The sequence below is a fragment of the Prionailurus viverrinus genome, chromosome B4, assembly GCF_022837055.1.
Source record: "Prionailurus viverrinus isolate Anna chromosome B4, UM_Priviv_1.0, whole genome shotgun sequence".
Taxonomy (NCBI): domain Eukaryota; kingdom Metazoa; phylum Chordata; class Mammalia; order Carnivora; family Felidae; genus Prionailurus; species Prionailurus viverrinus.
In genome coordinates, this window is record NC_062567.1 from 77,758,961 (window position 1) to 77,774,862 (window position 15,902).

Consider the following 15,902-nt stretch of genomic DNA (forward strand, 5'->3'; position numbering starts at 1 on the left):
ATTGTTCCTCTCCATTCCAATCTTCACTCCTACATAATCTACACCTGGTTTGACACCGAGTACAATTTCCAGCTGGAATGTGGGAGAGATGAAAAGAAACCTACCCTAGGTTGGAAATATTCAGAGAGCAAGATGTTCTAAGATTTTTAACCAAGAATGGGGTATTCTGCTATATAAATGCTATCAACATCTTGAGGACTCTGGATAAAAAGATGCACTGATCAAAAAAGGCCCATTCCTATAAATTCTAAAAAGAAGCTGGCCGATGTGTGTCAGAGAAGATAAATACAGTTATTTTTTTTTTCCAACCCAAGTTTCTTGCCTGCTTTAGCTGGATCCTTTAAGATAACTTTAAATAATTATGTTTCATTAATGTGGAACAGGATGTGATTTCTGATCTTGGGGCTGCAGGTACTTAATGAAACTATCAAGTTATCTATGTTGATGCTTTATTTGAAGCAGTTCTGAGTTTGAGAGTTCTTTCCTGCATCAAATGAATGAGACTCAAAGCAGGGAGGAAAAAAGAAAAAGGTACTTGTCAGTTTGAAAGTCACAGTTTATCTTTCTATAATTAGATTAGGAGAAAAAAAAATGAAGAACCCATTGGTAGCAGGAAGAAGCAAGAGTCTTCTAGGGTCTGGCATCTGCAAGGAAATGAGAGAAAAAGAAGAGATCTTAGTTCCTGTCAGTGATAAAAACACCAACTACATCTGACAACAGGCCACACAACCTGATTAAAATCTCTTGGTCAGCTGGAAGAATCTGCTATTGTTAATGGCAGAACACCAAGTACCTTCTGACCCTTAACTTTTCAGTTCCACTAAGCACACAGTAACTTGTTAATTGAATTAAAAACATTCTACACAGAGATCGATGTACACTCCTTGTGTCAACAGTTTCATGAGTGAGAAGAAAATCAGAATTGACTATCCATACAATTGACTCCTCGAGACAATTCTGAATTTCAACTAACATATTGATCTTTTTCTCTTCTCACATACTCTATCTACTCATTAGTTCAGTAATATTTTTTGAGCTGTTTACAATGCACATTAGGGGAACAAAAATTAATATGATATCACCTGCTTCGAGACACTTACCTAGTAAAAAGATTTGTTGATAAAAACACAATGAGATAAAAGCATAGTAAATGCAAGGTGAACTGACCCTTTTTATGTATATGTATTCAAAAAAATCTCCACCCATACTTAAGTTCCTTAAGGGAGAAAGTCCTATCTTCTATTTCTTTTTTTATCTTTCCAAAGAAGCTACAGCATTCTACAACAGGCATTCAAAATATGATGCTTTATTTTTTATTAAGAGAATAAAAAGGTCTGTGGCTGTTTAAGGATTCTTACCTAAACTAGGATAATTTTTTTCCCTTGGTTCCTCAGAGGTTATATAGAAAAATACATTTTCAGCATGTAAGGGGTTTAACAGCAAAGAGTTAAGTTCCAAAGGAGAGGAACATCTAGTATTCAGCGTTAGAGACAGGAGCTTCTCCTAGGCTTTCATCTTAGAGTAACTTTTTTTTTTTTTTTTTTTGGTAATCTCTACACCCAATGTGGGGCTCGAACTCGCAACTCCAAGATCAAGAGTTGCATGCTCTTCTGAGTCAGCCAGTCGCCCCTAGACCATTTTTATTAGGTAGCTATCCAGAGGAGATGAGCACCAAGCATCTTGGGAGGCGTGTCAGAGAAGGCTTCAAAGTTCGCCATTCATCTAGGTCAGTGTGTGCTTTCCTGACACACCCCAGTGCTGCTGTAGCACTTTCTCTTCTGGGGCCAAATCTAATTTTCTGGTTTCCAGATGTATTTAACCATGTGACATCAGAACCTACCAAGAAAAATGGGTAGTACCTAGAAGCAACTTGTAAATATTATTGTCCGTGGCTAAAGGGTGTTTGCTTTTAGAATCTCTTTTCTGCTTCTCACTAGAAGAAACATCAGTTTTGGTACAACATGAACCCTAACTCACAGGAGATCCACCTGCTTCACTGTCCAGAGGAAGCGAATGAACTGGAAGGCATCAGGCCAATTACTCATTAAGTAAATATTCACAGAGAGCCTACTATCTGCATGACAGTGGGGATATCATCTCCTCCCTAGACTAATAATATTCCTTTTGCCAGGAGCAAGACGGCCGGGCAACCTCAACCAAAATAGCATTTGAAGCATCAAATTTGGCTCTGCCATAGGTGTACAGGGTTACCTCAAGGAAAGGCTTTCTCTGTAAAAAGATTTTGCTTCCTTCATATAGATTTTGTGAGATTCTACTAAATCAGGTATTCAGATAAGATCGACAGTGCAAGATTCTTAGAGACCCCAAACTTTTAAGTGCTCATTAAAAGGAGTGAATTTTTTGATGAGTGTTAAACTGTACAGCACAGGGAAAAATTGCAGAGCAGTGAAGCACAGCTGTCTGATTAATCTCAAGCCCATTAAAAAGGCATGATAGATCTAGAATGCAACTTTGATAAAAAAAAAAAAGAAGAAGAAAAGAAAAAGGAAAAAGGCAATGTGTATTAACGTTAGGGAAAGCAACTTGGCATGTTAACAGAATTCTAATTTAACCAGTAAATGCCTATTCATTAGCGTGTAAAGCCATAATAGAAGCTATATACTTAAAAAACAGAGGCACACACAAAGCTTTAATTTGGTACCATAATCTGAAAGAAAATTGGACCCAAATTGCTTTATGTCCAGTTAAATCTTGCTACCATCTGAAGAGATAGTGAAATAAAACTGAAACACTTACTTGATGAGATAGATATTCAGTTACTGTGCATTTCCATCTATGGAGTAGAAATATTTCAAAATAAATACACCATGACAATTGAAACTCACTCCATTCCCTATTCTTACTAAACACAAATGACTTATTCCTGGGGTAGACTGAATTACAGTATAAAAGTAGAAGAATTCAAAATTAGTGATTGGGTTCTACTCAAACGCATGGGAAAAGAATAGTTCATTCATTACCTATCAAGCCTTCAGGCATATGATTTGGTGATCTCATTTTTTTTGGAAACGGAAGTATCCAAAGGGAAATGTTTTAAAGGAATCTTTTAGCCACCTACAAAATTAGCTCAAACAGCAGCAGAGACTGAAATCAAGGGAATGTGCATTTGGGAGCAACATTAGGAAAGTACGTATTAAATAAAAATGACAGTATCTTGGGTGTGGGAATTTATCGGGGTGATATGATATGAATTCAGTACCTATTTACCCAGAACGGCCTCTGATGCCTAGGGAAGACATCGGAATACTATTCTTAATGCCAGTTCTTCTGACTTATTACTTTCATTTTCTCTCTTTCATTTCCTTTTAGGTCTCTGCAATCCATTTCGAATCCCAGTTTCCTATTGATATTATGCCTTGAATGTCAGGGATGACTTCCTCCTAGGCAAAATTAATAGCTTTTTTATTGGTCCCCAAATTTGCCCATGGTATTTGATGTCAGTGGTCACCCCAACTTGAGCACATTCTTTTGGTTTCTGCGATCCTGTACTTTCCTGTTATTAACCAGGGCCAGGGCTAGGGTGAAGAAAGCGAAGTGCTCAGAATGCAAAATTCAAGGAGGCACTCACTCTCAGGGTCATGTGAGTGTAATGTGTTCACACTGAACACGTTTTTGGCTAGTCAAGACCAACTGTATTTAGCACAATGAAAAGAATAAAAGCATTTTGCCTTTATTTCACTTACTGTTTTTCCACGGCAGAACATACGGCAGAGACTTGGGAACACGCATGCCTGAAGCCAGGTTACTCTTATGTTCCATAACTATGCTGCTTGCAGGGCTGCAAAAAGAAAGACAAATTTGCCTATGCCCGCCTATCTGTATTCTCCAGGCAGGCACACACAAGACCATCAAAAATGTGTTTTTTGTAATTTGGGGGAAAACAGCAAACTACATTCTGAAATGTAAACACATTTCCATCAAAACATTCTTGCAATTAGAATGATTACTACTTCTCTGAAAAGCTCACTGTTCTGTAAAAGCATTACGATGGGTCTGACCATTTTCATTTTCCAGAAATTGAGATAAACAGCAATGCCATCTACTGTTCGGTTGTGTGACAGGCTCATCAACTCACTCAACAAATATGAGAGATAAAATGCCAAGACAAGCAAACCAAACGCAACACATCTCATAGGACGGAGGGAAAATTAAAACTGTACTATTAAAATTCATCTTCAAGTTCTTCTATTTTAGTGCACACACACAATAAGGTACACGTGCAACTGTTAACTTATCTTAGGAGCTAAGAAATAAAAATTGATAAGCATTCTATTTGGGGAAAAATGAAGTCTAGCATCTCATTCCTTCATTTTCTAATCCATAAATATTTTCATTTCTGAATATTTGCAATTTGGTCTTGTTTGAAGATGAAGTAGTAATGAGAAATCTTTTTTTTTAAAGTTTATTTGGGGGGGAGAGAGGGAGGGAGGGGGGAAAGAGGGAGGGAGGGAGGGAGGGGAGGGAGGGAGGGAGGGAGGGAGAGAGAGAGGGAGAGAATATGAGAACGAATGAGTGAATATGCAGAAATGAGCAGGGGAGACAGAACCCCAAGCAGGCTCCACTCCCTGATCTCATGAACCATGAAATCACGACCACGACCTGAGCTGAAATGTAGAGTTGGGATGCTCAACAGACTGAACCACCCAGGCTCCCCAGTAATGAGAAATCTTATAGATTTAGATACAAATCAGTGGAAAGAAGAGATGCATTTTCTTCCCTACCCAAAGGTACTCTGGCTTATCCAGTTTCAAGTCACAAACTTTTAAGATTATTTTTCCTTAGACACTAGCTACCCAGAGTAAAACTGATCCATGTGGTGTAGCTGGAGAACTTTTTTCAAAGTGTTTAAATACCGTGAACCTAGCAAAAAAACCAAACAGACACAAGAATGTCTCGTACCACTGTCTCCCTTGCTAGGCTATAAGCTAGTATTTTTGTGTTCCCATAGTGATTAACACAAAGCATGTGACTTTTTTATGAACTGAGGAATAAAAAAGGAAAATAACTCGTCAAAACCACATCTAGACTACATTACCACCAAGTAACACCATTAAGGAACGAGATCAAATCAGGCTTTGGTGGCTTCCTTTGGTAACAGAGCACTTGGATTTTGGAAGGCAGTGCTGGGAACGAGACCATTTCATTTACCTGTTGTTGCCACAGTAGTTGGCTGTGCCCCAGACAAATGGGGTGCTGGTCTGTTCCCACAGATCTGCCAAAGAAAGCAAAACACAGTTTGTGGTGCTGTAGTTTATGCTAGTTGAATCTGTAAGGGGGGAAGTAATACACCTAAGTTTAGAGAAGCAAGTAAAAATTGATCAAGTACCCTGCCTGACACAGTAGCAGGAATTTAATTGAAGGATATAAACACAGCAACATAAATAATAATAAACGTGCCCAGTAACAACCAAACACAGACGGTACAACACAATTTATGGAAAAAAACAGATGTAAAGAAGTGCTTCTTCCAATCAAGAGGGATAGGCCGTTCCACGTGTCTGCACAGTGATACAAATGTGCTCGTTCTGGGGCCCAATAAAAATAATAAGGCATTCTGCACAACATGGTGTGCTCATAAAAAAGGAAAATCTTCCTTCTGTCTAAAGCAAATGACTTGAGAATTTAGACACTGTGAAGAAAAAGACATAGAAACACTTCACCTTTATCCCAGTCTTCATCACAAGGAGGGCACTGCCAGGTGCTCTCGGCCAGAGTCTCTTGTCCAAGGTTCCTGGTTTGGTTGACTGCAAGATAATAAAGACTCTGCTGTAAGAAGGGGACATCGCCAATTATGTTAAAAGGGGTCAATGGCCTAAAAGGTTGCAGGGTAGCCTAACGGGTCTTTGTTGCTGAAAAATGGATGCTACAAAAGCTAAACAGAGAGGTCTTATCCCTTTGCTGACACAAGAAAGAGAAGCAGGAACAAAGACATTTATCATATTTACGGCAATAAAATGATTCTTATTTTTAGATGAATTATTGGTAAAATGGATCAGGCTGTTCAGAAGGGAAAGCAGTCTGACAAACACAACCTGACAACCTGTTACTGATGAGATAAAAAACTCAAAGGCAGAAAGGTATTATTCTTCTGAAATGATGAAAGTCAAAAATCAAGGTGACAACATAGCACAATACATAGCTAGGGCTAACCTCTAGCACTGGAACATTTTAGCTAGTCTTACCAACATCCTGCTCAATACAACTTTTATCGTCACAGCTAGAGATATGGTGGCTGATTTCGGCCCGAGGAACCTGGTGGCGAGCATTGAAGGGACAAGTAGCCAATTTGTTTGCGACATCAGGATGATTCTGCAGAACACAAATTAAGGGGTCTGTCAAAATAAGGTGGTTTATTCTATAAACAGCTCCACTAATATCTCTCAATAAACTTGTGGCTTAAATATGGGAGGCAAACTCATGGTAGAAAAGTGAGAGGGAATTACTTATCACTCACACAGACTGTACAGGTGACCTCAAGATCATCAAAACATAAGCTTCTTTGTTAGGATCACAGAGACTGACAACACAGATACTGGGTCAAAAGTGGCTTATACGGAAGGACATGGTGAATTTCGGATTGGGTATTTGAGCCATCTTTCTCAGGGTCACAAGACTCTGGCAGCACAGCCTATAACGGTGGAGCTCTCTGGATGTCTTTGAAGGGTGATATTCAGGAAACGGTAACACGGAAACACACTCTTGGTCTGCATTGCAGTAGCGCCCCTATTATTGCAATGCAATAGTGCTGGAAAATAGCTGTTGGAAGGGAGCCGCAGAAGCAGCAAAGCAATGGCTTTTCAGATTAACACAGGAACGCTTATTTAAAGTAACGATCCCTGAAATGAGGCTGTGAACAATTTGACCTTTATTTTGGTTATTGTACTGAGGAAAAGCCCAAATGAGGGTCTGTTCTGCTGACCAAGTTTCTTATTTTAAAAAACAAAACAACAAAGTATTTAACATCACCCAAATCCTGTAAGCAAGTATATCAGCAGTTAAGAAATTCATTTATTATTAGAAGCAAAACACATATCACAAATGATACTCAAAAATGTAAAAATAATGTGAAGGGGGAGGACACTAGAGAAAAACAGAGGATGAAGAAAATTGTGAGGAATTCGCGAGCATTCCAATGCAAAGATTTTTGTGGTGAAAGATTAAGAGCATCACAAGAAGAGAGTTAAAGACAGCGTCTTTTTATCGCTTGGCTTCCTTTCCCAACCTTTACCCTTGGGGCATGTTTGAGAGCCTAGGGAAGGAAGTCATTGTGGTATCTGCTGGTCCAGATTATCCAGGTTCAACTTTAAGGGATCCTTGCTCTAGAGATTCAAAAGGGGTGGAGAAATGATCACCAATGGCATTACAACCATGTCTCCAAGATTATAAGAGAAACACCCTTTAAAGGATGTTAATGCATACATGAATTGTATGCAGTTTGGATTAAATACCAAAAATGTTGTCCAAGCAAAAATCCTTGCAGACCTTTGCCCTCTGTATCTGACATCTGTATTCTTTTTTTTTTTTTTTTAATTTTTTTTTTTTCAACGTTTATTTATTTTTGGGACAGAGAGAGACAGAGCATGAACAGGGGAGGGGCAGAGAGAGAGGGAGACACAGAATCGGAAACAGGCTCCAGGCTCTGAGCCATCAGCCCAGAGCCTGACGCGGGGCTCGAACTCCCGGACCGCGAGATCGTGACCTGGCTGAAGTCGGACGCTTAACCAACTGCGCCACCCAGGCGCCCCAGACATCTGTATTCTAAAAATCCTTTCTAAGTGCCTCAATTAGTATACCAGCATTAAAGTAGTTTACATCAGCTAAGACCAGAGAAAAAACTCAGACGACTTCTTCCCCCCCCCCCCCCCCCCCCCGCCAACTCCAAAGACGCTTACTGTTTAAACTTGGAGAAATGATTATTTTTAGGAATCTTTTCCTAGGCTAACCTCTAGCTGTTCAACTTCTCTAACATTGCTAAACACACAAACAAAAAAATAAAAAATAAGTGTATTATGGCACTCAGTCCTTATCAGGACAATGAACACATCAAATTTACAAGCGAAGAGGGATTTCTCGTTGCTAGCAAAAATTAGTGTTTCCTCTGTTTTACAAAGAGTGAAAAGAGCATATAAAGGGTGTTTTGTCACTAGTTAAGGGGGAAAAAAATGAAAACAAGAAAAAATTTATGTACTCAAGAAATAAATTCCTTTCTATAAATGTTGGTAGTTAGAGTCCTAAAACAATTCTGGCTTTAAGTTAAAACACTTTTGTTAAAATTATACGGTTATTTACAAAATCTGGTCTCTTAAAAGAACTCAGGAGGTCATTACAAGGCAAATAATGCAAACAATATCTTACCTTTCTGCACTTGATAAGATGATAAGGAAACCTGCAGGCCCTGATCTGGTGGTTTTTATCATAGGGGCATTGTAATAGCTTTTCAGGGTCCAGGGAATCGACTAAAAGAGAGAAAGGTAGGATAAACATAAACCCAACCAGCCTTTGTACAACTCCAGTATTCCAGACACACTGGATTTTTCAACAGAATCTTTAACAATAGAACAAGACAGTCTAATGACAACTAGGCATTTTAAAAAAAGGGTGACCAAACATTTAAACACGAAAATGTAACTCTGAGAAGATAAAACTGTATTACCACCAAATCTTGGGAAGTCTACCAAAACAAGCTATCATGGGATAGCGTGATAGGATATTGATAAGATAGGATCTTATTAGTTCATATTTGGTTGTACATAAATTTGTTTTATACGAAGAGTAACAATGAAAACAACAATAATGTTAAATGAAATGACAGCCTCTTCTCCCTTCTAGATGTGCTAATTCAGGGTCATTCTTACCTCTAGCTAGCCAAACCAAAGCCTCCCAACCAGTATGCTAAAGGTCAGAATGGATGGTGTGCCAATATATTGATGGGGGATTCCTCTGCACGTGTGCCCTCTATCCCCCATCAGTCAGTTCTAGGGCAAATTGAGGGTAGTTAATACCCTTTGCCAGCATTCCTGCCTATTTACTAGTATGCCAGGTTGTGAAAATAGTTCATAAGCACTGCTCTAGATGTAGATTTCTTTTTCGTTTGACTACTATTTTTTTTTTTAATTTTTTTAAACGTTTATTTATTTTTGAGACAGAGAGAGACACAGCATGAACGGGGGAGGGACAGAGAGAGAGGGAGACACAGAATCGGAAGCAGGCTTCAGGCTCCGAGCTATCAGCCCAGAGCCCGACGTGGGGCTCGAACTCGCGGACCGCGAGATCGCGACCTGAGCCGAAGTCAGATGCTTAACCGACTGAGCCACCCAGGCGCCCCTGTTTTGACTACTATTAAGTAGTTCCTGATCTTGGTTGCTGCAGACACCTCTCAAATGAAAACAATACCTTTATCAGACAGGTGGTTTTACCTTTTTATTTATTTTTTTTATTTATCTTGAGAGAGAGAGAGAGAATATGCCTGTATGTGTGCGCACATGTGCGGGAGAAGACAGAGAGGGAGAGAGAACCCCAAGCAGGCTTTGGGTTGTCAGTGAGGACCCAACGCAGTGTGAGATCATGACCTGAGCCAAAACCAAGGGTTGGACATTCAAACAACTGAGCCACCCAGGCGCCCTGGTGGTTTTACTTTTCATAGTTTGGAACACAGGTGAGGAAAACCCAGAATTCTCTAATCTAGTGATTATCAAGTTAGATAAAAAAAAAAAAATAAGCTACAAAAACAGAACCTCCTAAGTTTAAGACAATTGCAGACATATGTGAAAGAAACCCCCTAACCTAGATCATGCTATTTAAAACTACCCTTAGAAGACTATACTTTTGGGGTGCCTGGGTGGCACAGTCAGTTAACCATCTGACTTCAGCTCAGGTCATGATCTTGCACTTCGTGATTCGAGCCCCACGTTGGGCTCTGTGCTGACAGCTGAGAGCCTGAGGCCTGCTTCGGATTTTGTGTCTCCCTCTCTCTTTACCCTTTGCCCGCTCGCGCGCGCGCGCGCACACACACACACACCCTCTCTCTCTCTCTCTCAAAAATAAATAAACTTTTTTTTTTTAAAAGAAGAGTATACTTTCAGGAATAACCTCTATAGTTACGAAAGAAGTTTCTCTAAATGGATAATGCTACCTGTAGACTTCACATGATGCCCAAGCTGAGCCCCCAATTCTAACAAGCTTGGTTAAGAAAGGAAAATTAAATGGCTAAGCACATTCTGAGTATATTATGAGGACAAGAGGCAACCTAATAAAATGCTGTTGCCATCACTGAAGGCAATGATAAAAGTGAAATCATGTAAACAATTCACATTTGATAAGCAGCTTATAAACCAGGAGACTGCTCTGAAAATCAGAGGTCAGTGGGGAATTGAAACAGGCAGTTTCACTGGAAGAGTGGTAAACATGGAACAGACTGCTAGCCATGATCGTGATGCAAATGAGCCAGAAAGGTGACTTGAAGGACGGAAAGAATAGGCAGGAAAAGTATTAGAGGACGGGCAGGCTTGTTACGCCAACCGGGCTCATCCTGACCAGCAATCTTTTCATATTTCTGAAGCTTCAAGACACCCAGGGAGAGTTTACAGATAGAATTCTTATTAGTTTCTCTTCATTTAATCCATTCCATCATGAGCACATGTCGGGCCATGTCAGCAGCTGACTGACTGGACACACCTTATGACTCGTACACATTATACTGCCCGTACAGTGCCATGCATCAGAGCTGATAATGATGGCTTCCTACCATTAACACTTTACTTCCTGGCCTCTGGTAACTTAGGTCAGCTCTCAACTGGTTTCTAGATTTGAAAAATTTTGTTTTACTTCTAAGTAAAAAAATTTTCATGGTGATACACAGATACACAGCATAAAATTTGCCATCTTAACCATTTGTAAGTCTATAGTCCGGTAGTGTTAGGTATATTCACATTGTTGTGCAACCAGTTTCCAGAATTTTTTGCCTAGCAGAACTGAAACGCTATACCCATCAAGCAATTCAGAACCAAAATGCTATCCCCATCAAGCAACAATTCCCCATTCTCTCCTCTCCCCAATCCCTAGCAACCAGTAATCCTGCTTCTTGTTTATAGGAGTTTGACTATTCTAGATACTTTATATAAGTAAAAGCATAGAGTAGCCTTGTTTAAAATTTTTTATTTTATTAAAAAAAATTTTTTTAATGTTTTAATTTATTTTTGAGGGACAGAGCGTGAGCAGGGGAGGGGCAGAGAGAGGGGAAGACACAGAATCTGAAGCAGGCTCCAGGCTCTGAGCTGTCAGCACAGAGCCCTATGCGGGGCCCAAACCCATGAACAGGGAGATCATGACCTGAGCCGAAGTCAGACGTTTAACAGACTGAGCCATCCAGTCGCCCCTAGGGTAGTCTTTTTTTGACAGGCTTATTTCATTTGGCATAATGTCCTCAAGGTTCATCCATATAGTAGTATGTGACAGGATTTCCTGCACCTATTTTGCTATTTGCTTTTTTTTTTTTTTAAAGTTTTTATTTACATTTTTAAATAATCTCTACCCCCAATGTAGGGCTTGAACTCACAACCCTGAGATCAAGAGTTGCATGCTCTTCCAACTGAGCCAGCCAGATGCTCTGACCCCCTGCCCCCTTTTTTTAAAAACTTAATATATCCTGGAGCTCCTTCTATGTCAGTGCATACAAAGAATATTCAAACAAACAAACAAACAAAAAACAAACAACCAAACCATAACAGGAATATTTTAGTGTTGCATATGGATGTGCCATAGATTTTTAATCAGTTTTTTCTTTTTTAATTTTTTTTTTCAACGTTTATTTATTTTTGGGACAGAGAGACACAGAGCATGAACGGGGGAGGGGCAGAGAGAGAGGGAGACACAGAATCGGAAACAGGCTCCAGGCTCCGAGCCATCAGCCCAGAGCCTGACGCGGGGCCCGAACTCACGGACCGCGAGATCGTGACCTGGCTGAAGTCGGACGCTTAACTGACTGCGCCACCCAGGCGCCCCAATCAGTTTTTATACAGATGGACATTTAGGTTGTTTCCAGTTTTTTGTTATTATATATAATGTTGTGACTAACAATCTGGTATACACTTCTTTGTGTACCGTATGAGCATTTCTCTTGGACAGATACCTAAGAGTGTGGCATTGAGATACAGATGTATTTAAAGTCATAAATACCTGTAATAAATACTATCAAACTGCTCAGCAAAAACTCTGTCTGGCTTTTTGGGAATATAACTTAATTTGGAAAACAGAGTAGGCCCTGTAGATAAGCTGCCTCTAAAAGCACAGACTCAGATGTTCCTTACCCTTGGGTAGGGCCTGGAACCCACGGTGAGAAAAAATGGAGGAAACTTCATAGAAATCAGGACTAGACCCAACAAAAGTATCAATAGCTAAGAGGTACAGCTCCCAAGCAGAAACTGGAAGTCTTCTGGAATCTATCAAATTAATTTTTTAAACTTTATTTATTTTTGAGAGAGAAAGAGCATGTGTGTGCACGCGTGTGTGCACGCGTGAGCGCACGTGCTCGCATGTAAGTGGGGAAGGGGCAGAGAGAGAGGGGGAGAGAGAGAATCTCAGGCAGGCTCTGTACCCTCAGCATCAGCAAAGGGCTTGATCCCAGGAACAATGAGGTCATGACCTGAGACAAACTAAGAGTCAGACATTTAACCAACTGAGCCACCCGGGGGCCCCACAATCTATCAGATTAAGGTTAAAATTTAAGGTTGAGAAGGTCAAGTATATTCTAAAGCAGACCTTCTCAAACTTTAACATAATCCCTAGGCGTTAAATCACTTGGGGACTGTGTTAAAATGCAGATTCTGATTCAGTAGGTCTGGGATGGTGTCCTGACACTGTGCATTTCTAACACACTCCCAAGTGATATTTTTCTAAGCAAAATAGAAACATATGGCTGAAAAAAGTAAAGAATGAGAGACATAAAGGGGAGTTGTTGCTTTCTAATTTAATAGAGTAGTAAGCTTCCAAGAACAAATAAATATTTATCTGCCTATCTTACATGGAATTCCAGGCTTAAATTATAATATTTTAAGAAAAATTAAGGGAGTAGGGGAGGGAGCCCTACGGAAGACCAAAGAGAATCAGCTTTCTAGATCAGGGATTCTCAAAGTGTGGTCCTCTGATAAGCAGCCTCACCTGAAATCATGTCAGAACTGCAAATTCTTGGGTCCCAGACCTTCTGAATGAGAAATTGTGGGATTGAGTCCAGCAATCTGAGTTTTAACAAGCTCCCTGGGTGATTCTGCTGCATGCTCAAAAGTCTGAAAACCTCTGATGTAGATACTTAATAAAGACCATTTCCATGTAGTTTCTATAGATCGGTAATAAAGATTCTACTGGACTCTTCCTTGAAGGTAAAATGGAACGAAAATATCCTTTCGTTGGAACTTACTCTAAAGACATTCTGAACGAGACAGCAAAGTAAGAAACAAAGCAGGCCCCGCTGACAAGTTTCATCCATTCACTGATGCAGAGGTTCTTTAAACTTGGTTAGGACCTAGAAACCATAGTGCCTTATGGTATCAAGTATGGCATGACACATGAAAAACATAGGACTCTGTCCCTTACTACGCGACCTTGGGAAAGTCAGTTAACCCAGGTTCTATTTTCTCGTAGGTAAAATCTGAACGTTAAATGAAATGATTTTTCAGGTTTCTTTTGTTTTTACGTTTGTATGATTCTAGGTGCTCACTCCCTTTTGACTTCTTGGGCCATCTAAGGTGCCTGGGTCACTTAAGAATTAAGAATTCTTCCTAGGATGTCTTTAAATCCTAAAAATTCAACGTACGTCAACATCATTATGTACACAATATTATTCCTCAAAATAGAAAGAAAACAGGGGTTACTAGCCCCTTGTACTTAATAGGAGCAATTGAAGTCCTGAGAAATTAAAATGCTTCATTTAATAAAAATATAGTTTAACACAGCTGTCCCAACTGTAGCCTTTTCAAAGCTTGATAAATTTCAAGTGTCTTATTTCAACTTTGGGTATTTCTCTACTACCTACCACATAGACATCTTCAGCAGTTTAGGGAGAAATGTGAATTCTTCCCAACACACTAAAAGTCTTGTCAGACATAAAACTATATGTAAAGAATTTAACTTATTTTCTAAAAGCAACAAGAAGTACGTACTGTAAGTTTCTTCCATGTTGGAAATGAAGGAGCTGAATCCAAGTGCTGAGGGGGGAAAAAAAAAAGCAGTGGTTCAGGTAACCAGAAATAAATATGTACCAAAGGAAGTCCCAAAAAGGGGAGTCGAACTGGAATTGAAGCTACCCAAGTTCAATATAAGAAAGCCTGACTGTCCTGTTCCCCCAAATATTTACCCTCCTTTAAAGCATTCTTTACTACTTTGAAGTATTTTAACATGCTTGCCTAACACACGCTCTTGGAATAAATTCTAGGGCTCACAGACAGTTAAGAAAAACCAAATATGACTACTAATTTAAACTGTATTCGGGTGATAAGGCAGTCTACTTTAAGTACACACTTAATGGATCCAATAAGCCCAGAGCCATTCTAGCTTATTATTTCTGTGACTTTTCCTAAGCAGGACTGCAAAGTCCCACACTTATGCCAGTGATGTTTCACCTCCCTTCCCCCCTGCCAATCTCCTATGCTAAAATGGATACACTTGGTTAAGTGCCTCCAGTTAGAACTCATTTCCTGTACCACTGAGGGAAAACTTTTGAATGTTAGGACTTAAAAACTGTTCATTTTATGGATAACACAGTAACAAAAGTACAACTCTCCACCAGAAATGCAGACGATTAAAGGATAGGAAATAGTTCTGTAGTTTGGATCCTCTTTTACTGAAGATCTCCCCCTATTTAGCATTGTGATTAAACAAACATCATTATGGGGAAGAACTAAATTTATATAAAGCCATTCTCATAGGAAACTCCTCAAAATTGGCTAGATTTACGGCTATTGTTTCTAGAGCAAGCTCTGCTTTGGCCCTTCATACAATTCTACACCCCTTCCCCCCATTCTATGACATAAGCAGCCTTGGAATCTATGATAGGAAACACAAGTGATCAGCTGGAACTCTAGTTTAGAAATTTGCTGTGGAGCCCATTTCTTAATGACAACTGTTAGTGAAAATGTTGTAAAAAATATTGTTCATATCTGGATTTAGAAATCCCGATCTGCCTTTTGACAAGTTTTACTTATACATACTTTACACTTTCTCAATAAAAAATAAGAGGTTTGGAAGGAAGAACCAAGTATTAGGTTCCTTGATTTTTAAGCCACCGTAAACTTTGGGGGCAGAACGCCTAATTACAGTAGACTAAGGGCCCTGGAATCCATAGCTTCATCATTCAGCCGTGTCCACTGAAGTATCTTCCGTAACGAACTGTTAACAGGCGATTCTTTACCTTTTCCCTAGTACTAGACCACGGTGAAATGGACAAATTACGTGAAGCAGTCAAGTTTGGGGGGCTGGATGTAGTCTGAAGCAACCGGTTAAACTCTTAACAGAGATGGGGTCTCAGTAAAACTATCGTTTTTCTTCCTTTAAACGAAACAATCAGAGTAGATTTAAGCAAGGAGACTAAACTCGAGAGGGTGGGGGGGGGGGGGAAGGTGGTTAACTTAAAAAAATGGAGACAAAAGAGGTAGAGGCCCTCGGGGTGCGCAGTCACAACAGCAGCGCCGGGAACCCACAGTCCCAAGGCTACGGGAGGAAAAAGGAAGATATTAGAGGGCGAAGGTGTCCCAGCACACTAAAGGGGAGGTGTTCGGCGGCCCCAAGCCAGATGGGCCTCGCCTTCCCTACCTGGTCGAGACACGCTCTCCCCACAGTGGCTTTCTCCCCACCTCCGCGCCCCAGCAACGCTCGTTTCCGGCCCCTGACGT

General features: G+C 40.0%; 1 protein-coding gene across 1 annotated transcript; it reads right to left on the bottom strand.

The window, feature by feature from the left end:
• Positions 1–538: 538 nt before the first annotated feature.
• Positions 539–15,902, bottom strand: GTSF1 (gametocyte specific factor 1). The gene is made up of 9 exons (XM_047865417.1): positions 15,823–15,902; positions 14,175–14,219; positions 8,377–8,477; positions 6,204–6,330; positions 5,682–5,765; positions 5,170–5,233; positions 3,705–3,799; positions 2,758–2,794; positions 539–644 (listed from the first exon to the last, which is right to left on the bottom strand). The coding sequence occupies exons 2-8, from the start codon at positions 14,188–14,190 to the stop codon at positions 2,778–2,780; spliced, it is 504 nt and encodes a 167-aa protein (XP_047721373.1). The 5' UTR covers positions 14,191–14,219; positions 15,823–15,902; the 3' UTR covers positions 539–644; positions 2,758–2,777.

Bases quoted from the DNA above. Each gene is read 5' to 3' on its own strand.
- GTSF1 (XM_047865417.1), bottom strand. The intron at 5,234-5,681 runs GTGAAGTGTTTC...TTTCTTTGGCAG, and splicing joins TGATGAAGACTGGGATAAAG to ATCTGTGGGAACAGACCAGC. The intron at 3,800-5,169 runs GTAAATGAAATG...TTCTTTTTGCAG, and splicing joins AACTACTGTGGCAACAACAG to CCCTGCAAGCAGCATAGTTA.